The 23,247-nt window shown below is 53.2% G+C and overlaps 1 protein-coding gene across 8 annotated transcripts in view; it reads left to right on the forward strand.

The window, feature by feature from the left end:
* plekha1b (pleckstrin homology domain containing, family A (phosphoinositide binding specific) member 1b) overlaps nucleotides 1-23,247 on the forward strand; it is a 29,253-nt gene extending 6,006 nt beyond the window's left edge. The window contains exons 2-13 of one of the 8 annotated variants that reach the window (XM_035405712.1): nucleotides 2,485-2,648; nucleotides 5,169-5,225; nucleotides 5,392-5,437; nucleotides 9,846-9,943; nucleotides 12,163-12,279; nucleotides 12,825-13,013; nucleotides 13,286-13,354; nucleotides 15,449-15,513; nucleotides 15,865-15,928; nucleotides 16,258-16,347; nucleotides 17,028-17,098; nucleotides 20,426-23,247. In XM_035405712.1, the coding sequence (XP_035261603.1) occupies nucleotides 2,508-2,648; nucleotides 5,169-5,225; nucleotides 5,392-5,437; nucleotides 9,846-9,943; nucleotides 12,163-12,279; nucleotides 12,825-13,013; nucleotides 13,286-13,354; nucleotides 15,449-15,513; nucleotides 15,865-15,928; nucleotides 16,258-16,347; nucleotides 17,028-17,098; nucleotides 20,426-20,705 (1,287 nt within the window). In that variant the 5' untranslated portion in view covers nucleotides 2,485-2,507 and the 3' untranslated portion in view covers nucleotides 20,706-23,247. The other 7 variants (XM_035405715.1, XM_035405716.1, XM_035405717.1 and 4 more) reach the window with 7 other exon arrangements.

Consider the following 23,247-nt stretch of genomic DNA (forward strand, 5'->3'; position numbering starts at 1 on the left):
ACACTGATCCTGCTCAGGTTTAGGCCAGCAGTGTGGACCTAGAGCAGAGCTGCCCAACCCTGTTCCTGGAGATCTACCATCCTGTAGGTTTTCATTTCAACCCTAATTTGGCACACCAGGTTCTCCTAATTAGCAGCTCAATGAGATGTCTAGCTGTTGAATGAGGTGTGCTTTGTTAGGGTTGGAGTGAAAACCTACAGGGCAGTAGACCTCCTGGGACAGGGTTGGGCAGCCGTGACCTAGAGCAGCGCACAGAGGCCTGCAGTCCACGTGCCTCTCCAGCCGGCCTCTTCAACAGCGCGTTTGTGAAGATCTCAGAAACACCCTGACCTTATAACTCGATACCAGCGAAAGGCTTCTCTTTCTCTTTTCTCGTATTTTGGAGCTGTGCGTGGGACGGGGGAATGCGATCTCGGACAAGGGGCGCGTTGTTCCGCCCGCCGCGCTGAAACGGTTTGCTGAAGAATCGCTTATTAATCGGGAGCTTTATTTTCATTTCTTTGGTCGTGATTTCCCTTTGGGGGGGGGGGTCGGGGGGGGGGGGGGGGGGTCGGTTGGGCGCGTGGGTTGTGAACGGCCCCGTCGGCAAACGGCTGCACGGGTGTCGTGATCTCGCCCCCCCCCCCCATTCTTCCCGTAAGGCCTGTTCGTAATGCATCGTGTGTCGGGGGGTGTGTTTAAGCAGCGACATCGCCACGGAAACCGCAGCGCTTCGCATGCCATCGGCTACAAGTGCCTTCAGAGGGAAGGATCAAAGAGCTCTGTGTGGCTGGAGCCCGCTTCGTGGGAAAGTGGAAAAACTCATCTGACCGTTATCCTCACACAGCCTTTAGGATCTGCTGTGAACTGAGGAATCACACGCAATGTTCCCTCTCTCTGACTGGCTGACTGACTGACTGACTGCCTGACTGACTGACTGACTGACTGCCTGACTGCCTGACTGCCTGACTGACTGACTGACTGACTGACTGACTGACTGACTGACTGACTGACTGACTGACTGACTGCCTGCCTGACTGCCTGACTGACTGCCTGACTGACTGCCTGACTGACTGCCTGACAGACTCAGTGAGTCATTCACTCCCTTGTTCGCTCAGTGACTGTGTTGCCCCTCTAAGTAGTTGTCATTTTACCATTCAATCACAGAACCATCAGCGGAGTATCTTCACCTCAGTGCCTATTCAGTGCTTTTTCTATTTGCTCTGAAGTAGCAGATTGGTGATAAAGTGGATGGGAAATTGGACTTGGGTAAATACATTCATGTGACTGTTAATTGGCCTCTAAGTGCATTTAAGTAAAATATAACTATTGAATCTGACGTGGGCCTTTGCTAAACACATTTTTTATTTCTCAAGAAGCTGTGAAAATGAAAGCTTGTGTTGGTGACCTCAGTGACTGGTGTGTCGCTGCTGTACTGCTGGACTCTTGATTCCTGGTATTACAGGCAGTGACAGTGCAAAAGAAGCCCATTTGTATTCATCAGGGTGAAAGAGTTAGCAGGGCTCATCTGTGAGCCAGGCTGTCACATGGGAGAAAGGCAAATTCGTTTTATATTGTTACTGACCTTGGGACAGTGTCTCTCTCTCTCACACACACACACACACACACACACACACACACACACATACTCTTTCCCTTTTGTCTCTCTGTGTGTCTCTCTCTCTCTCTTTCTCTCTGTCTGTCTCTTTCTGTCTCTCACTCACTCACTCACTCACTCCCTGTGACTGTCTTACTGTCTCTCACTCACTCACACACTCTCATTCACTCACTCACTGTGACTCACTCATTCTCACTTTCTCTCAGTCACTCTCTCATACCCTCTCTCTCTTTTCTGTCTCTCAGTCTAGATCTGGAGGTCATTGTACAACGGGCTGTACATTTCAGTCTTTGTTAGCCCTCCGTTATTAGGAGCTCCACACATCACACTGACGAGAATTCACGCGCTTCGGGTTCAGGCTAACTGCGCCTTCAGGTACGGGACACGTCTCCCTCGAGCAGCATGTGAACCTCGTGTTTGGTTGTGTAGAGCAGAGGCCCGCGTAGCGCGTGCAGGATCTGCACTTCCTCCCCGGATTAGTCACGTTGAAAGAAGTCTGGTCGTTGATCTCTGATTCACATCTTAAGCGGACGCTTGCGATCAGCGCTCAAAGCTAACAAACTTCCGTCCCCAGACGGCGGAACGCCGGCCAGATGTTGGCGGAAAAACAGGGAGGGAGGCGGGGCGGGGTGGGGCGGGCGGCCCGTGTCACGGCTGAGGGGCGGAGTCGAGCGGGAGGAAGGGGTCGATCGGCTTTGCCGGCGCGGGAGCCAGAAGTGCGCGCTCTCTCCCGCCGCCCGAGCTGCACTTCCTGCCTCGCTCCCACTTTCCCTGACGTCCTCTCTCTCTCACTCACTCTCTCTCCCTCTCTCTCACACTCACTCTCTCTCCCCTCCCTCTCTCCCCCCCTCCCTCTCTCTCTCTCTCTCCCCCCCTCTCGCCCGCAGCAGTGGAATGTGCAGGCCCGGAGATGCCTTACGTGGATCGGCAGAACCGCATCTGTGGCTTCCTGGACATCGAGGAGAATGAGAGCAGCGGCAAGTTCCTCCGCCGCTACTTCATCCTGGACACCGTGGAGGGCAGCCTGGTCTGGTACATGGACAACCCGCAGGTAGGCAGACAGGGGGCGCTGTGGCGCCGGCACACTGAGACATGTCAGTCATCTCAGAGGAGTTGGACATCGGGCCACGTGGGCATGGCGGATTAGGCTAGAACAGAGGAAGCGGCACCGAGCCTTTGGGCCTCCGGTAGAGGGCTCTGTGACCTGTGCCAGCTGCACTGATGACGCCAGGCCGATCCAGAAGCAGGGCTGTCAGCACTGAGAGCGTGGTTGCCGTGGGAACCGACGCCCGAGCTGATGTCCGCCCGTTTGATTTTGAGCATCGGGAGCGTTTCCGGAATGATCCGCTCGCTACGGCACGTGTGGACCGCGTGCCTGCACGTCGCTCGATTAAGCACTGTAACAGCCGCCCACTTTGTCATCGATCCGCCAATGGGATCCGACCGCTCCTGCCAATCAAAAGGATGTGGGCGGGCAGTGTAGGTCTGGGCTGCGGTTAAGTGAAGAGAATTTGGTTACAGTGTTTCTCTGAAGATGCAACCGCGTCCTCTGGGTCCGTCCGCCCCCCCCCCCGCCCTCCCTCCCCCTCTAGGTTCAGCCTTGCAGAGTCATGGGGAGGAGAGGCTCCTCAGGCTCGCTCGCTGTGGTCACAGTGGTGAATCTGACAGACTCGCGTGTTCCGTCACACCCTCGCTGTCTCAGCTCCCTCAACGTCTGAAAGTGACAGGAGCCGAGAAGCAGTGTGGTTTATCGCCCCTGAAGGGCTTTACCACTGGTGCATGAAGTATGCGCAGCGCCTGTTTGGAGAGGCAGTGCATGTGCGTGTGCCCTGCAGAGCTGGCGTCATGTTGGATCCAGAGAATCCCTGTCCTGGGCCTGAGAGATCAGTGGCATATATCTGGACTGGGTACTTATGACCAAACGGCGATACGGTACAGCGCATCTTTTATTAATGCGCCGCCGGGCTTTAAATAAGTCACCTCTCACGTTGCTTTTCTGTCCCTGGAGACACTCTCAAAGTTTTAGAGAGCTCTGTTCACATTTCCTCCCGACCAGATTCTCACTGCCCCTCCTGAGCTGTGTGCGTGCGCCATTTTAATCTGAGCCAGAATGGTGTTTTGTGTTTCAGTGTATTCCTAATTTGAGCCAGAATGGCGGTTTGCGTTTCAATGTATTTCTAATCTGAGCCAGAATGGCGGTTTGCGTTTCGGTGTATTTCTAATCTGATCAAGAATGTCGGGTTGTGTTTCAGTGTATTTAGTGCTGCTGACTGCAGTCCCAGAACTCTCACTCTCACTCCCCTGCCTATTACACCCAGCTTTCTCACATGCACCTGTAAATGAAGGAGCAGGCTCTAACAAAAAGGCGTTTGTGTTTGCTCGCCTGCAGAAAGCAGAGGAAGATGTCTTCTCTCTTCCCATTTTTATTATTATTCCTGCTAGAAAGACAGTTCAACCGAAAGATGTCGGGGATTGATAATCTTTAATGCGTTACGTCTTATCTTTCCTCGGCGATAATCCCCATCCCTTTCTCTGATGGCGTGATATTTTGCAGAAATACAAATGCGTGGGGCTCTCTCAGTCAGCCTGAATATTAATAATCTGTTACCCTACACCCTGCTCACGAGACTTTGTTCCCTTCTTGCTAGGGTGAGACCAGTGGTTAAATACACAGTCTTTGCTGCGTCCGCTAGCCTGTAAGCGAAGCTGCGTTTAGCGACGTCGCGCAGCTTGACGGCACCAGTGACGAGCAGGCCTGCCCTCCTCCGGGCTGACGTTAGCGTTAGCGCCGGGCTAACCCGCCGGCACGCGCCGTGCTGGAGAACAGGTTCCCGCTGACTCGGGGAAAGCGCCCGCCTCTGACTCTCTCCTCAGGCAGAGCTGACGCGCCGCTCGGCCCCGCCCGGGCAGCGGAAGCGCCGCGCTCAGCCCCGGCTCTCCGCCGAGCGCTTCAGAATGAACGCTGCCGTCCCGCGCAGCACAGCGTGTGCGATTCGTTTGACTGGCACTTTAATGGAACCGAACCGAGTGACAAATTGCTTTTGGTATTAGACCCGTTTTTCAAGAATACCTCGCCGAAGCATTTTTCGAGCCCGCGCTTCTAGAGGAAACGAGCATGCGTACTTAGTTATTCACAGGTTGGTTTTTGAAGATAAAACACCGGCCTTTCAGGCTGTATGTGGAAATCCCCCTTAGCTGCAGAACCCGGTTTGTCCGCCTGACTTGTGGATCTAATGTTTTGCATTCCAAAACCAATAAACCCACGCATCCCACCACCCCCCCCCACCCCCTCCTTATGCCACCAGACAGAAACAGAACCCTGTTACTACATAATGGAATCACACTGACTGAGTGCTTAAACCTGGTCAATAGCAAAGATTCAATTTTCGGTATCTGCGGCAGAATGAGTCATCCGAAGATAAGAGGTTCAACCCACTGTTTAATATCTGAACTCGGATTTAAAAGAAAATTTTTTTTAAAAAAGGAAGTCCTTGAACGTGACCTTGATAGGCCGAGCAGGAACTTTCTGTGACCTTTGACCCCTCACCACTGTCCTCTCTTTGCCTTGCAGAACCTCCCTACAGGGGCGGCGCACGTCGGCTCCCTCAAGCTCACCTACATTTCCAAGGTCAGTGGCGTGACCGGCAGCCCCTGCTTTAATTCCGGTTGATTTTCCAAGGCGGACCGGAAAAACCTGTTTGTCTGCATTTTGGAAAGAATTTACGCGCTGTGTTTTTTTTTTTTTTTTTTTTTGGCGGTTTTATTTCTCCCTTACGCCTTCTGTTGCTTTTCAGGTCAGCGATGCCACCAAGCAGAGACCGAAGGCGGAGTTCTGCTTCGGTAAGTTCTCCACACTGTTGTGCCGATTTCAGTAAGTCAGATCATGGCTCAGTTATGCAGCGCTGCTAATTCCCCTTTTGTGAGAGGTGTGAGATCACAGGTGTGAGATCACAGGTGTGTCATTAGAATGTTCTTAACAGAACATTCCGAACGGAACATTCTAATGATGATGTAACAATCACTAACCGGTAATTGAAAGGACTGGAGTTCTAGAATACTGACTTAGAATTTTGAAGAACAAAATGTTCAATGGGTTTCCGTGTGTATGGCCCTTTAAATTCATTAGTGATCGCGAGGTTAAGCAGGTGTGAGACTCCACGTGAGACTGCAGCAGTCATGCCCAGGCTTTTATGGGCTGCTTCACAGAGTGCTGCTTTAATGGAGGCGGAATAAGGCAGGAAACACGGGTTTGTGAATAATTAAAATGGCCGACCCCACAGCCTGTCCGCTAATGACGAACGCGATTTTATACATCGTTATTCAACGGCTCAAATTAGGAGACCTGGATAAATAGGTGTGTCCGCATCGTTGTCATAGAGGCAGGAGAGTCGTTCACCCATTTGCATCATGTACAAAAATCATAGAAGGTAATGGTGGACTACTGTCGTCTGTTCATGTTGTCTGATACTGTACGTCAGTGTTTTATCACTCCCCAGTGTTCCATTTCGAGGCCTTCATTTGTCTTCTAAGTTTTCCTTTCATTAAACGCTTGCCCTGAAAAGCAGGTAAACCTGGTTTTTGAGCAGACCTTTCACCTGCTCCTGCCGTAGAAATTTGGGTATGCGTTAAAAGCGAGGTGGCGCGTTTGATGGTAGGATTAAGAAAGGCCCTGTGAGGGTCAGTGAGACACGCCCGCGTTCGCTCCCTGCCAAAACGGGACGGCGCCAGCGGTACTCTACCTGTCCCAGGACCCCCATGGGGCCCGTGCTGTTCTGGGGGAGGCGGGGGAGGCGGGGGGGGATTAGGGGAGCTCACAGAGATTGTTAGAGAGCGCTCTGTTTGTGAGTGTGGGAGGAAGCAGGTGGCAGGTCGGTGGGTGGCTATGAGTGCGACCTCTCGCCTCTGATTGGTCCTCGGGGAGGATGATGCAGAGCTGATGGGTGTGCTCTCAGTGTCCCCAGCCTAGCCGCTACAGTCGCCTGGAGTTTTCACCGTGCTGCATGGTCTAGTTTCAGCTGGTTTTGTCATTTCTCCCACACTTTGCACAGGGGAATCCTGGGGACTAGAGTCCCCTTTTTCAAGGCCACATGGCCCAGGTTGCTCTTCCATGCACGGGCATTCTCTGAAGGCCAAACGCGGGTCCTACCCATATGCCATCACATGGACGCCGGTCCCGATTTGAGCAGACGGTTCTGTCCCAACCGAGCGCGCCCCCCCCCCCCCCCCCCACGCGGCTCCCGCGGAAGAGCCGTCTCTCGGCGCCCTCTCCCAGAAGCCCCGGCTCTGTCGTCGGGGCCCGCGTGCGACGGCTTCCTGTCGGACCCGGCGCTGTCGAAGCGGCCCTCAATGGCAGGAAGCGGCGGGGTGACCCGTCGCTGACCGCGCGGGCCGACCCGGCAGCCTCCCCCTCCCCCGGCAGGATGCTGGCGTCCAGATCGGAACCCCAACGCAAAACTCGGGGGGGGGGGGTATTTTTAGTTCCCGACTCGCGAGTCCCGTTTGCAGTTTTACCTGCCCTGTCCTACTACCCTCTCCCTCACTCCCTCTCTTCTTTTGCCTTCCTCTCCTTCTCTCCTTTCACTTTCTCTCTCTTCCCCTCTGTCCCTCTCTCTTTGTCTCTCAGTCTCTCTCCATTCTCCCATAACCCCCCCCCCCCACAGACCGCTGTTTTTCAGTAAAACATGCATCATCCGTGGGAAGTTTTCCTCTTCACGGGGCTTTTACAGTAAGAAGGGCTGTTAATGGATGTCTCATCGGTCCTAACGAGGGTCCGGGATCGGTCTGAGGGCAGAGGGGGGGGGGGCGGGGGCCGGAAACAGAAGTCCCCCCCCGCCGCAGGGGGACCAGGAGTGAGCCGCGCGGATGGAATCTGCGGAACGGCTTCCTGTCGTGAGTCAGCCCCCCCCTCTCTCGCCCGCACATTTTCGGCGTCCCCTTGACCCCCCCCGGGGGCGGCGGTGCGCTGAGCGCTTGCTGCGGAAGGCTTGGACACAAGAGCCTTTTCACTCCTCAGACACAGGATGTGTTCCTTGGTGTCTGTCCCAGGGAAACGGCAAAAAAATGGAGTTCAATACTCAGACACATTTTTCAGAGGGAGTTACAGGTCCTGTTGACACCCGTTAACGAGCTGAGGTCCATTAGTGAGTTGTTAGTGAGAGAGTCGGTTCAGCTTGTCTTTCGATGTCTGTTAACTGGCTTTGGTGAGTGGCCCGTTTCAGATCTGCAGTGATAGACTGTCCTCTCTCTGGAGGATTGATTCTCCTGTCCCCTCCTGTATTCCAGTGGGAGAGAGGGTCCTCACATACACACTCATACACACACTCATGTCACACGCACACATACACACACACACACACACACACACACACGCATCACACACACACACATACACACAAATGCACTTCATGCACGCACACATAGACACACGCGCATATGCACCTCATAATAAACGCACATAGACACACCCAGAGGCACACACACACGCTCGGGCCAGAGAGCGTGCTGGGTGCAGGGCCTGCAGCGCGCGGTGGGGGAGGGGCGAGCATGCGTTAGCCCACACCGAGGAAGAATGCAGCCATTGTGTGCCGACATGCTCCGGGTGACACAAGAGAGAGAGAGAACGAGAGAAAGAGAGAGAGAGAGACAAAGAGAGGGGAGCCTGTTCCTTTGAGAGCGTCTCTCCAGCACTGACCCACACTCGGAATAATCAGCCGCTCAAATATTCTACGAGTGTCGAGGGCAAATATTTGGTCGGTTGAACTCCCCCCTTCTCTCCACAGAGCGCGGCGCGGAGGCGCGGTTTGTCACACGCGCAGCACGACTCCCCGCGGAGGGTTAGCCGCGTTCGCGCCCTTCGCGGAACTTCCCTCGCGACGAAGCGGGTCAAGCGGCGAGCGTTTCGCCGGGTCGCCTTAGCCCCTCCCGGCTGCTCCCGTCGCGCGCCCTCCTGCTCCCCCCCCACCCCCCCCGGGTGGCTTTTAAGCTCGGGCTGCGGAGACGGCGTCCCCGCTGAAGCGAAGCCCCGAGCGCTAACGGGCTAATATTAAAGCGACGCGACGTTCGCGCGGTCTCGTTCACGGTCCCCGCTCGGGCGCCGGTCATTTCATTTGCCGTAATGGGTGGGCCCTCGCGGGAGCCGTAACGCACTCCCGATTCGGAGCTCTATAACACCCCCATTTTGGCAGACGGACAGCCTGGCCGGGCAGCCCACTCGAGTACAACCACCACACGTGTACTGTTGCTCACTTATATATATATATATACATATAAGTGAGCAGTATATATTTTTTGAGTTTATTAAGGTACTGGTCTGTTGGCACCAGTCCACACCACTATATATATTTTTCTTAATGATCCTTGTACTTGAAAAGTGGCAGCTTTCTTATAGCAGCCTTCTCAAAGGAATAGCATTTAACCGCTGCTTCCATATAGCGCCCTGCCGAGACTGTTCAGTATACAGTCGGGATGTTTGTTCAGGCTGAAAGATTAGCTTGAGGAGATTGAGGTGATTAGCTACTGGTCTTTAGTGGGGCCTGCATTCTAGCAGAGGGGGTAGCAGGCAATGTGCAAAAATATGCTGGCCTCAGCTTAGTCGGCAGAGAGCTCGATAAGCAGGACTCGGTCTGTGCGTCGGGGGGGAAACAAAAACGAAAAACAACGGTCGAGAACACAGAAGATGGAGTGCGTGTTCCATTTCTCCTCCTCCGACTTCTGCTCTCTCAACTTTTTATTTTCTCTCACTTCTCTCTCACTCCCCCCCTACCTTTCTTTTTTGGATGTGTTTCTGCCTCTCTCTCTCTGTCCTCTCCTCTCTGTGCATCTCTCACTCTCCTCCCCTCTGTTTTTCTTTTTTGGATGTGTTTCTGCCTCTCTCTCTCTCTGTCCTCTCCTCTCTGTGCGTCTCTCACTCTCCCCCCCTCTGTTTCTCTTTTTTGTAAGCGTTTCTGCCTCTCTCTTCCTCTCAGTCTCTTTGGACTGCGCTGTTTGAATGTGAAGTGCTCCAGGCGTCTTCCAGCACTGCGCCGCATGGCCTCCATTAGCTCCGCCTCCCTGCGGACGGGCTGCTCGGTAACCAGCGGCGCTAATTGACAAAATCACTTTAGCGCTCCCCCCCCCCGTCCCCCCGTCCCCCCGTCCCTGTCCCCAAATGGTCTGGACGCTTAACTTTCTTTAAACAAGCTCCCCCCTAACGACGGCCTGTCACGCCCGCCGATTTATTTACCCCGCCGTTCCCTCTGTCTCTCTGCAGTCATCAACGCCGGAATGAGGAAGTTCTTCCTGCAGGCTAATGATCAACAGGACCTGGTGGAGTGGGTGAACGTCCTCAACAACGCCACCAAAATCACAGTGAGTCCCCCCCCTTACCCCCTCCCTCCCCCTCCCTCGTCTCCCCTCCTCCCCCCGAGCCGTCAGGCGGCGCACCTGCGACCGAGTGAGCGATCGAGCGCCCGTCGCGCCTGAGCTGGCCTTGACGGATATGGGCTTTGTGTCTGTGAATGATCGCTGAGCTCCCCCCGACAGGCTCTCTGTCATCACCGGCGCCTCTGTGATGGGGAAGTGCTGGCTGCCTGTCAGACCGTAGGCCTGAGGAGTCTGTGGCAGTGTCCTGCATTATCTCTGCTTACAGCCTGGGTCTGCCCACTACCCGAAAGACAAAACTGCTCCAGGATCAGCCTCCTCACCGCTGGCCCCAATCCCAGCCGTTTTCGCGCTAACGGTAGAAACTGATCCTGGGTCAGCTCCCTCGGCACTGGAAGCCATCTCTGAATTGCCCTGTGACACCCATGTTGTCGTGCCCGCCGAAGTGCTGCCGGTCAAACCCTTTTTAGGCGTCCCCGTGTAATGGGCCCCTGTGGCTGTGATTGGTTGGTTGGGTGGGGGGGGGCAGGGGGGGGGCCATCGATCGGCCGGGTGGAGAACACGGCCCCCAGGCGCTGGAGCACGAGGCGCCATCAGCTGTCTGAGCGCTGTCTGAGCGCTGTCACTCTCCCGCGCTCAGCGCCGCGCAGGACGCTAATGCAGCGCTCTGACATCCTCCGGCCTATTAATAGCGGCAGGCACAATGCACGCCTGAGCTGTTTTGTCAGCTGGCCGGGATTCAAAAGAGGCTCATCATTCTTAAAAGGGTTGTGCTGCTGTTGCTCTGCAGCTGAGAAATATGCTAGGCACTCTCTGTGTTAGCGCACGCTCTGTGTTAGCACACGCTCAGTGTTAGCACACGCTCAGTGTTAGCACACATTCTGTGTCAGCACACCCTCTATGTTAGCACAACCTCTGAGTTAGCACACCCTCTGTGCGTGTGCACACACTGTGTTGGCACTCTGTGATAGCTCACTCTCAGTGTTAGCACGCACACTCTATGCGTTTGCTTGGGTGTGGACTCCCGCTTCTTGGGCTGTCCTGAAGAAGTCTGCAGTCCTGAACACACCCTGCTTTTTAATAAATGACATCAGAAATGTTTCTGCAATGCCTTTCCGGCGGCTGCTGGGATTGTTTCGACCTCGGCAGCGTTTTTTTTAAAACGTTTATCAGAAGGGGCCGGCTTTGCTCTGTCACACGAATCCCGTCTGAGAGCTGAGGCGCTCCCGGTTTCCTCTGGTTGGTTGTTCCCGTGCGCGCCCGGTGGAAACAGCCAGGCCCGCTCGGCCTGCTTTTGTTTGCCTTTCTCAGAATCAGCGCTGTTTCCGCGACGATTGCTCGGATGGGTGAGTCAGACGGTGACTCACTCCGCTCTGCTCCTTTTCTCCCCGTAGCGTGACGGGCAGCGGGCGGGGATTGGAGGAGCCAATGGCGTCCCTCCCTCCCCGCCCCGCCCCCCTCGCAGCTGCAGCGGACCGACGGTGTTTGGGTGGGAGATGGGTCCCCCTGGGCGCTCTGGGATGGCGTCCCGCGGGACAGGGCTCTCATTCACTGACCTCAGCGAAGGGAGGGGAAGCGCATAATCGCTAGTTGTCCCGCCGTCCCTGTAGCCCTGAGCCCGCATTCCCTCCCCTGCCAGCACCCCCCCCCCCCTTCCCCCCCCCGCAGGTGCACCGGAGCGTAGCCGCGGCAGTAGATGTAAGAAGGAGAGTCTGTCTGCTATCCGGGCTCTCCCCCTCTCTGTGGGCCCACATCACCGAATCGCTCAGCTAGCACACAGTGGTTCCCCATTGAGTCCCCGCATTTTCCCCATAGTTCCTCCTGTCTGGGGAAACGCTGAGTCTTTCTCAGGAAGGGTGTTTCGGTCATCCCTTATTCCTGTGAGGTTGAGCCTCAAGTCCTCACTTCCATCCACCCACCCAAAACCATCTCAGCCACCCACCCACCCACCCGAAACCCTCTCATCCACCCACCCACCCAAAACCATCTCACCCACCCACCCTCTTGAAACCCTCACCCACTCACCCACCTAACGCCCTCACCCACACACCGACCTGAAACTTTCGCCCACCTACCCAACACTCTCTCATCTCTTCTCCCGTGCCATGCCGAGCCTGTTGACTTGGTTATTTATGTCTTGAAAGACGCTTAAGAGACGCTTTAGCACTTGACCACGAGCCGTTGAGGATGTTGTCTCACTTTCGCAGGTGCCAAAATCGGGTGACGTACAGCACGATAATCTGCCAGAGCTGTTGGGTGGCAAGAAACAGGTCTCCTACAAGACCGAGATCATAGGAGGAGTGCCCATCATCACGCCGACGCAGGTAGGCACCGATCAGCACGGTTCTGGGCATCGAATGTTCCCCTCCCACAAGGCACTGGATAATCGCAGCCATGGGCTATCTGTGGAAAAGCCTGTTTATTGTCCTGTTTATTGTATGACATGGGGGGATGGGCAAGCCAGTTGCAGTGAGGTTTCTTATAGGCTAGAACTGTGGTACCTAAACCTCCGCTTGGGTACCCCTGGCCGAATCCTGTTATTCGATGTGTTCCACGTCAAGCACACCTGATATAACTAATCAAGGGCTTGATTAGTTGTATCAGTAGCGCTTGAGATGGAACACATGAAATATCCAGATCAACCACCACTTCCTGTGTGTGTGTGGGGTGGGAGGTGGTGGGGTTTCGAAACTGTCACCAGGGCCAACTACCCCCGGCCAATCTAAATCATCCATCTGACCATGAACCAAGCCTGTCACGGTTCTTGTAGTTACCCTGGTGGGGAGACTGTCCCTCCCTTCTCTCCCAGCTGGCTATCACCTGTTGAGACATTGCAGCCAATCAAAATTTCTTGGGGTTTTCTCAACAGAACATCCTACTCTTATCGCCGCGGTTGAATGGCCTGTCCTGTCCTTGCTCTCCCCAGCAGGAAGGGGGCGACGGGCAGAACGGGGCGGACCGAGGGGGGCTTAAGAGGGCCCACAGCCAGATGCCGTACTTCGTGGGACGGCCCCACGCGGTGATCAAGGCCGGGTACTGCGTCAAGCAGGGGGCCGTGGTGAGTACCCCCGGGGGGGTGGGGGGGCGGGCCGGCAGCAGCACACGCTCATGCTGGGGACCTCAGGGGCACTTCCTGTCCGCGGGAACAGTTTTAAAGCTCGTTTGCCAGCTTGTTGATTTGTCCCAGTGCGTGGGCGTTCTGAAGAGATGGTAGGAGCGCTGATAACTGCATACTTTCATCACTGACGGATTTGAACTTGTCCGCGGTGCTCGTGTTCCGTCCTAACTCGCTTTGTGTATTTGTTTTTTTCCCCCCCTCCTCATTTTCAGATGAAAAATTGGAAACGAAGATACTTCCTGTTAGACGAGCACTCAGTGAGCTATTTCAAATCTGACCAGGTGAGTTCACTCGCGGTGCAAAGAAACCCCAGTGCCCTAAAGCCGCCGTTTCGGAGGTGGCAGATTCAGTAGCGTTTGCCGTTAGCGATGTGAAAGGGGGCTTGTTTTAGCGCCTCGCGGCTCCTTTCATCCGCTTCACTGAGCACAAAGGGCCGTTTGGTCTCTCGGTGTCACACCTGCGAGTCTCAGGCAGCCCCCCCCACATGCCACCCCCCAACCCCCTCTCCGGACCCATCCGATAAGCACTTCAGGGCTGTGCATTGTTTACACACTTCAGGCTTGCCTCCTGCATCCGAGCGATCGGGGGTTTTGGAAGGCCTGTCTGAACAGGAGCGGCGAGACTCCATTCCCTTCTGAGGAACGGTGCGAGCTTGTTTGTGATCTCTGCACGCTCGACGCACTGCTGCGCTCTCGTACCCGGGTGCACTCTGGGAGTGCTGCCCTTGTTCAGCGTACCGCCGGAATAGCACCGCTGGACTGCTGTTTGTGCTGCTCCCTCCTTTTCTTCACGCCCATTAGTACTGTCACAATGTGGTAGATCATAGAGTATATGCACCTCTTGGAAGGGTAATTCTGTATCTTATCGAATTGATCTGCGCAGTGAAAGCGCCTTCCCAGTTAGTGTATTCACACACACACACACACACACACACACGCTTTACACATACACACACATGTACATGCATACACACAGACACATTTTCTCACACACACACACACACACACACACACACACTTTCACATAAACACACATGTACATACATACACACAGACACATTTTCTCACACACACACACACACTTTCACATAAACACACATGTACATACATACACACACACATTTTCTCTCACACACACACACACCCACACACGCTTTCACATAAACACACATGTACATACATACACACAGACACATTTTCTCACACACACACACACACTTTCACATAAACACACATGTACATACATACACACACACATTTTCTCTCACACACACACACACCCACACACGCTTTCACATAAACACATGTACATACATACACACAGACACATTTTCTCTCACACACACCCACACACTTTCAGTCGTGTTGGGCTCCTGCAGCTGTAAGAATCACGGTATAAGGCACGCAGCGTGTTTGTGTGGTTCCGCCAAGGCGCGTGGGGGTGGGGGGGGGGTTGTCTCAACACGCTGCGAGATGTGCCCCGAAATTCCATTCCTCGCCGTCTCCGTGTCAACCGGGAGCGTGCCGCAGCACGTCCGCCCCCCCCCCCCCCCTGCACCGCGGCTCTGTCCGCCTAAGCCTCCAGAGACCGTACCGGCCCTTTCAAGCCCCGCCCCCAGCCCCTCCCCTCACCCCACCCCGCCCCCAGCCCCGCCGCCTGGCCCGTCTTCCGGCCTCTGCGAATACTCCAAAGCGAGCCGCCCTCTTCCCGCGGCCCGGCATTACGCATCACTTCCTGCCCCCGCCCCCCGCTTTTAGCAGTCCAGAGCGGAGGACCCAGGAAGTCGGTGGCGCTGTGTGACTTCCAACCCGCCCACGACTCCCCGAGCGTGCCTGTCGCTGTGCCTGTCGCCGTGCCAGCCGCTGTGCTGGGGGCCGGGGGCCGGGGGCGGGTGGGCAGGGGGGCGGGGGATTGTCAGGCTCTAAATCAAGCGGAACAATGGTAATAAAAGTTCTATTCCGGGCTGGGTAATTAAAGGGTAGAGGGGAAAGTGACGCAAGTCCTGAGTGGTTTTTGTTGTTTTTTTTTGTCCCTGTTGTAAAAGGCATTCTGTGCACATTCTCTCTGCCCTGCATACAGCCTGCAGGTACTGTTCACACGTGGACCTGCACGGCTGTCTCTCTGCTGTGTGTGTGTGTTTGCAAGTGTGTGTGTGTGTGTGTGTGTCTGTGTGTTTGTGTTGGTGCACGTGCACCAAACTCTCCACATGATCTCTTCAACAAAACCCAGATCACACTGGCAGCTTCAGGCAGCACTTCTCCACACCCGTCACCAACACGTGCTTTTCCAGAGTAGGCGGAGTCACTCTAATTGCCATGCCGGCAGAGAGAACTCTGGGTGATTCTGAAGGTGCTAACGCGCGGTCTGTTCCCCAGGAGAAGGATCCGCTGCGAGTCATCCCCCTGAAGGAGGTCCACAAGGTGCAGGAGTGCAAACAGAGGTGAGGGTCGCGAACCCTCGCCCCCGCTGAGGGACCCGCCCAGACGCGGGTCGCGAACCCTCGCCCCCGCTGAGGGACCCGCCCAGACGCGGGTCGTGAACCCTCGCCCCCGCTGAGGGACCCGCCCGGTCGCGGGTTGCTCTCCAGCGCACCGCCGCCCTTTCTCTGAACCGCCTCGACCCGCCTCTCTCTTTGCTTCTCCATTTTCTATGTGAATGCACGCGCAGAGCAGGTTTTAAATAGATTACTGTTCCCTTTTCCCCTGTTAATGAATGTCTCTGTGAAACTCTTGTGTGATTTTTTTTTTTCCTCTTTCCCCCATTTTTTATTATCTTTTTTCTCTCTTGACAGTGACATTATGATGAGGGACAATCTCTTTGAAGTCGTTACCACTTCCAGGACCTTTTATGTTCAGGTAAGAGCTGGAAATGAAGCTTTTATGGGCTCTGTGGATTGTACCCTTCTCCATTTGTGTGGTTTTAACAAGAAGGCCCATTAATTATAGTAGGTGAGCATAATAAAAAAAAAGAAAAAATGATTTCGCATTCTCATGTCAATGAGATACATGTTATCAAAAGAACAGGTTAGGATGTACCACATGGGCCCTGACCTTGCCGGTTTTGTCACTGTTCCTCCTGACTAATGACTACAGCTGAAGAGGACAATGGCAGTAAGATTTTGTGTCTTCTCCGTGTCACCCCTCTCTCTCTTCCTGCCCTTCCTCGTCCTCTTCCTGTCTGGCAGTCGGACAGCCCGGAGGACATGCACAGCTGGATCAAGGCCATTTCCGGGGCCATCGTTGCCCAGAGGGGACCAGGCCGATCTGCAGCCTCTGTATGTACCGGGACCAGGGTTCCTGGAGGAGGGGGAGGATGGATGAGGGTGGGGGAGGGGGGGGGTTGTTACTCAGTTACTCAGATTCACGTTTGATTTGTTCCTCTCGTGCCGTGTGCTTGATCACTTTGTCCCATTCCAACTCCTCAGGGGAAGATTTTTTTTTTGTTTTTCGCTTAGTTTTTTTTGTGTTTTTTGTCGGCCAAGTTGCAGTCATATTATTGGTTAAATTGGTAGGTGCAGGAATGCCTAGTTGATGGTGATTTACCCTCAGGGTGTCCTCTGTTTGATTTCTGCTCCTTGGAGTACACATACACACACACACACACACACACACGCGCTCGCACACACACACACACACACACACACCATGCGCAGCATGCTTACCGTGCTCTGGGTCAGGTGCTCCCGTGCGCGTGCTCTCTCAAGGGGCGTGGCCCGGCCTTCCCTCAACGGGCCAATCCGAGGAAGGCAGGCCCGCTTGTCAGAGCACACTCAGCACACGCTAGCCTCTCTCTGTCTCTCTCTCCTTCTGTGTCTCCCTCTCTCCTTTTCTGTCCCCCCCCCCCCCTTTCCCTCTCTCTCCCTCTCTCTCCTCCTCTCCCCCCTTTTCCTCTTTCGGCTGGAGTGGCCCTCCACCCCCTCCCCCTCTAATCGAGCTTTGCAATGTGTTGTTGCAGATGCGTCAGGCCAGACGGCTGTCGAACCCTTGTATACACAGGTATACATCCCGCAATGGTGAATGCAGCACGTATGTGAGCCTGTGTCCAAAGCCCACCCCTCTCTCTGTTTGTTTGGAGCGTAGTCGTCCTGATTCAGTTTGAGCCGAATGGAACCTAACCGGCTTGTCGCTACCAAAAGCAAACAAAAGAAAACGAGCAGGCTATTTAAAAATGTTTTTAAAAACAGACCCCCCCCCCCCCCCTCGCCTCGGGGGCTGTACCATCTCCCACTACCCCCCCATCCAACCCAGCGTGCCCTCACCTGGTTATCTGATAACTACTCATCAATGTGACTAACTCATACCCTCCCTGACCCTGCGTATCCCCAGACACACTCCTGAACTGTAGGCTCTGCCAGCAGGGGGCGGTAACGTCTGGATATAACCTTACCCCATTTAATCTTTGCCCATTCATTTTCCATTACTTTTTGATACCCTGAAGGAAAATGATTGTAGCAGTATACGCATACGTCCATGCACATTTATACATTCAAATGTATATATATATCTATATGAGCGACCACTGTTCACAAAATAATTTATGCATTTTAGAAATATACTGTTATATGCTAGTTTCATCAGCTTCATTACTGGCAGCATCTTGAGTTTCTCTGGTCACTGTAGTTGGGTGACCTGCGTCATTTCGTTAGCTCACGAGGTGTGGAAACACAAGCTTTAGCCCCGCCCACTACCACCCCCCCTCCCCGTCACCCCCCGTGTACACATCCCTGCTAGTCATGCTGACGTCTACGCAGCAGCCGTTGCAAATGCTAACATGGCCCTCCTCCTTATTACGCTAACACAACCGCTAACGCTAACCATTACCACGGCTCCTCACACTGACCCTTAGCAGAGGTGTTCATGCTCTGGCTGTCTAACAAACGGAAACCCCCACCCCACCCCTCCCACCCAACCTCTTCCTGCAGCTCATGGGATCATGCATGTCACTCTCAGACTTACTCATTCGGCTTGACTCTCACATCCCCTTACTTAAAAATTTGCTCTTTGATTAAACAAGTGCAAATCTCGTTTTTGTTCTGTATTTGATGCTGCTAATGACCAGCTGAAATGAAAGAGTCTGCTAAGTGAGGCCAGGGTGCTTTAAGAAGTCTAGCTCACGCAGGTACATTACAGGGTTATTATTACATAGATTATTGTAGCTCTAGGTTATGTCGGCCTCAAATGACACGAGAGTTTCTCTACATAAGGGCATCTGCAAAATCAACAATCGGTACATGTGAATGTGGCTTTACTTATTGTGAATCGTGTGAATGCTTATTGTCTGACTGGCTTTGGTGGCTCTGCGTATTTCTGTCTGTGAATGGCGGTTATTGTGAATGCCGGCATGCTTTCCCTCCGCTCCCTCTCACTTTCCCGAGCTCTAACTTTCTCATTTGGAAGCTTTGCCCTCTTCTCTCGTTTATCCCCGTCTCTGTGTCGCCCGTACCATTTTGTTTTTGTCTTCCTGTGCGTTCGGTTTCTTTCTCGCCGTAGCCTCTGGAGTGTTACTCTTTTCGCACGCCCAAACCATGATAGAAATGCAGTGTAACTGGGCTTGCCAGGATTCAGCTTTCATACTTTTTTTTATTTATTTTCCGCGATAAAAAAAATTTGGCTTTATTTCCAGCTCATGCTTTTCGATTTTTATTTTCTGGATGATGTTGCCCACGAAGGCCCCTAAAGCCTTTTAAAATGAAAGGAACAATGGGAGTGCAGCCTTGGACCGAATTCAAAGGGAACTCGTGAAACTGAAAAAAAAAAAATGATTTTGAAAGGATGCTGCAGTGTGTCCATCATTTGACACAGCACATCGTGATTTATGTCGAAATGTGTTTTATCTTAAGTCGCCAGAGTTCTAAAATATTGATCTCTGTCAGCACATACATAATTTGACTTTTACGAAAGAATTTAGATAAGGTTCAGAAAAAGGTTTCAATTTGCAAAAAAATTGATTTTTTTCCCCACATAACCTAATTGGCTCGCTGCTTTTACCTTAATTGGCCAAAATGGTGAAACCTCATTCGTTGAAGTCCTCTGATCTACCACGGAACTTAAACCACCAGGGCAATTATATTTTCGGTAAATGCTATCCTCTGTAGTCCCCCTTAAGTTCGGGAAGTCGCTACCCGTTGATACAATTTCAATAATAGTACGCTGGCGCAAATGAGCTGCATTGTCCATTTCCAGGCTATTTTTTATTGCTGTGTTAGCAAACCTCCGCTTCCTTGTTGTGTATCGCCCTCCTTAAGACCTCTCTGTGGACCTCTGATTGTGGGGGCTGGACCAGAGATGCACATTCTGGGAATCTCGGACTTGCTTTTCCTGCACGCCGGAACAAACAATGCTGGACAGCCTCCAGTTTTGCAGTATCAGCATTTCAACATTAAGAATCAGATGGCGTCCAGCCTAAATACCCTTTCCACTTTTAGGTATTTATTTATCCGCGTAGATTGCGCTGCTTGTTTTTTTGGGTAGTTTTGGGGCATGGCATCTCACATTAACCGCATCGGTAGGTACTGACTGGACTTAAGGAGCTCGTGAAGTCAACACTGATCTCCTTGCTCACGAGGATGAGGTTCCTGGGCATGAAACCATTTCAGACGCTAACCTGCTGTCCAGACCCATTTAGCGGAAGAACCCAGGCAACAGTAAAAAAGGATTCTTCTCTACCCAGTGTAGCGTGTGTAGCATCACAAAGAGGGATTTTACTGCGGTGGGGGAACAAACAGCAGTCTCAGAATAGTGGGGTTTTTTTTCTTCTCTGGAAAGCCCGTGGAAAGGCACGCTCTCTAGTCTGGTTTAGCGGTCATTTACCGAGCTTTCAAGTCACGCTTCTGTTGATCTGCAAATCTGACATTCGCGTCACCATGGCGACGCACGCTCCGGAGTAACGCCGAGGACAGCGCATCGGACAGGTCCTTGAATATGACGGCTGCAGAGCCGCCCGGGGGTGCAGAACCGAAGAGCGCGTTTCAGGCAGTGCATGCTAACGTTCGTTTGCTGACGCTTTCGCCTTGTCTGTTTTTGTTTGTTCGTTTTGTCCTTTCCCCCCCCTTTTTGTTTTGCAGAGAGTAAAATCTGACACTGAATTACTAACATTCCAAAAATGAGAGCTACCACTGCTACTACTTTCACTACTACTACTACACCATTACTACTACTACTACAACTACACCTGCTACTACACCTGCTGCCGCCGCTGCTGCCACTGCACCCGCCACAGCTCCTGCTGCTGCCGCTGCCAGCGGTGCGGCGTGCCCCGCACGCGGCGAGCCTGTCTCTGACTGTGTTTGTGTGTCCGCTCGGGCACACCCCTCACCCCCTCCCTGCTTCCCCCCCCCCCACCCCCTCTTTCAGGAGCACGGCGAGCGTCCCGCACCATCCGGGCTCTTCTGCAGCGACCCGGGGCGCCCCGCCCCCCGCTCGCCCCTCCTCGGCGCACGGCCCCCGCCTCACCCACAAGGCTCTGTTCTCCAGCCCGCCGCCCCCGCCGCCGCCCCCCCGGGCCCACTCCCTGGCCACCCGCAGCCTGGCGTGGGACAGCGAGGACTTCATGAGCCTCCTGCCCCGGCCCAGCCAGCAGCGAGGGGGGGCCCGGGCCCGCCTGTCCCTCCAGGAGACCCGGCTCTCCAAGTGAGCGCCCCGTCGCCATGGAGACGCCGGAGCAGCTTCGAGAGCGGCTCCCCCGAGGAGGCCCCCCTGATGCTGGACGACGGAGGAGACCTGCCCGTCAGCCAGGTTTGAGCTCCGCCCACCTCTCCCCGCCTCGCACCCCCACCCCACCCCGCCCCCATCCCACCACCAAACCTCTCAGGACCATCCTGGGGGTGCAGCCAGGACATATGACATCATCAGGACAGGACGGCAGGTTTTTGGATGGAACAGCGCTCGAGGAAGCGAGAGGAGAAAGAGGAGGAGGGACGGGGGTGCAGAAGTGAAACAGGAACGTGGTTCAGGGGGGCCTAGCGTTCTCCAACGGGGACATTGCGGAGCGGACTTCTCCTCTTCGAACACCTCTCTTCATCTTCAGACCGAACTTGCCTGCATGCCTGCCAGCCTCCAGCACGGCTGCAACCCCAGGGCAGCCAGCTCACGGACGGACTCACGCTCACGCTGGGCTCCATGTTTCTCAGCTTTTTGTTTAGTTGTTTTTTTTAAATTTAGTTTTCACTGCCTTAAGCAGCTGAAGGTCACAGTTCAGAGAGGAGGACTGCGGCAGTGGAGGCTAGCAGTAGCTCAAGTCGGTCTGTCACGAATCAACCTAAAAACTGCCCACTGTTCGCCCTCTCCGTTTCTCCTTTTCGGGATATTTTCTACTTTTATTTGTTTTGGGGGATAATTATGGGAGCTAAACTAAGGTGACTTTAAAAAATAAGATGAATGATTAACAGAAAATGTGTATTTTGACGTTTAACAATGTACTATACCAGTGCACAAAGCATATGTTGTGTAGGTTTTATTTTTTAATTTTTTGGAGTGAGAGATTTTAGTTTCAAATTTGACCAACCTAGGCCAAGAGTGCGTAAGGGAAATTTAAGGCATCACCAATATTATGAGTTCATACTTGCAGCCAATGAGAACCCTTGCATTTTTCCCCACAATCCCTTGTAATCCTGTAAAACTAAGCATGTGCGATGTGGTGTCTACATTTCTTGCCATCTTACGAACTCTTTGACATTCTGGTAATTTTAATCGGTGTTATTTTTTTGTTAATCTTTAATGACTGGCTAGCATGCCCACGGCATGACCTAATCTTCCCTTTCTGCAGAGACAGGGGTCGTGACCCTGGGCTGACATAACTGGCGGCTGATGCAAGGGCAGCGACCTAGCAGACGTGTCGTTGCGGTCAGGTCCGGCGGTGGGCGACCCTGGCTCCATAGCAAGAGATCCGGGCAAACGCACACACACGCATGCGTACACAAACACACACACACACACACACACACACACACATACTCCTCGCTTGAATGTCAACTGTTTGCCAAATTCAGTCTCTGACTTCCATTTTAGGTGCGCGTGCAGGGCATGTGTTTGTGCTGCGTCGGGTCCTCGAGCCTTGTGTTCATGAAGCCTCTCGGAGCTCTGACCCAGGGTCCTGTTCCCTCCGTCCGCATCCTTACCTTATTATGCATCGTGAGCTAAAAGGCTAGCCCAAGAGCAGCCCTCCTACGCCCATACACTATAAATACCAGCTGCTCTGTGTTTAGACAGTGTCAGATGTGCACTGAGGGAAGGGGAGGTGCTTTAACCCTTGCGTTGTCTGCATATTATGTATACGCCCCCCCGTACGCAGGGTCATAAATGACCCGCCCTCGGTCGACCCCTGTGATGAAGACTATTCATTTAATTTTAAACCCTAAATCAGTATTTTTTTTATGTAGAAACATCCTGTCACTCATCAGTAATTCAGTGAAAGACTTTTCCTACTCCACAGTCCAGTGACTGTTTTTCCAGTCTCCACCACTACATCATTGTTGATTTTCTTGCTGTAATAGATCTGTGGCGCTTTGATTTGGACTTCTGAATAACTGCAGGGTTAAGAGACTCATAAGGCAACTTTTGTGCCCGGACGGTGTACCGATTTTATAAAAATATAAACAAAAGGGCAACGTTTAACTTTTTGTAATGGTAGCGTCATAAAATGTCATGCAGAAAATGCTTCAGTTAGGGGGTTTTCCACTGCCATTAAACTCAGAAAAGGGTTATTTTTTCACCCTGGGACGACACAAAGGTTGAAGCTGATTGGTGGAGAGAACAGAGGAGACGCCGTGGGCTAGCTCACCCTGTGGGTGTAGGCACTGAGACTGCATGAAACGCTCGGGTGCATGGGTACGGCCGGTCTGTCTTGTTCCTTTTTTCGTATTCTTAAGAACGCGTGTTCAAAGAAGAGCGAGTGTCTTGTGGGAGCTTCAACATGTGCCTATATTGCCGAAGAGCACGGGTGACTGATCTCAGCTGTTCTGCTGTCTGGTAACCTGTGGCCTGTAATTGTGTTGCACAACTCTTACTGTATAGCTGTAAAGTGCCTGCATTCTTTCTATACAAAACAAGCTATTTTGGTCCCGTTTTTTTTAATTATTATTATTAATATTATTATTATTATTCTGTACTTGGTGTTCTTAAATCATGTATTATTTATTACTTGGAGTTGGAAAATAAATCAACCAATTTAAAATGTC

Source organism: Anguilla anguilla, chromosome 2 (genome assembly GCF_013347855.1).
Source record: "Anguilla anguilla isolate fAngAng1 chromosome 2, fAngAng1.pri, whole genome shotgun sequence".
NCBI classification, from domain to species: domain Eukaryota; kingdom Metazoa; phylum Chordata; class Actinopteri; order Anguilliformes; family Anguillidae; genus Anguilla; species Anguilla anguilla.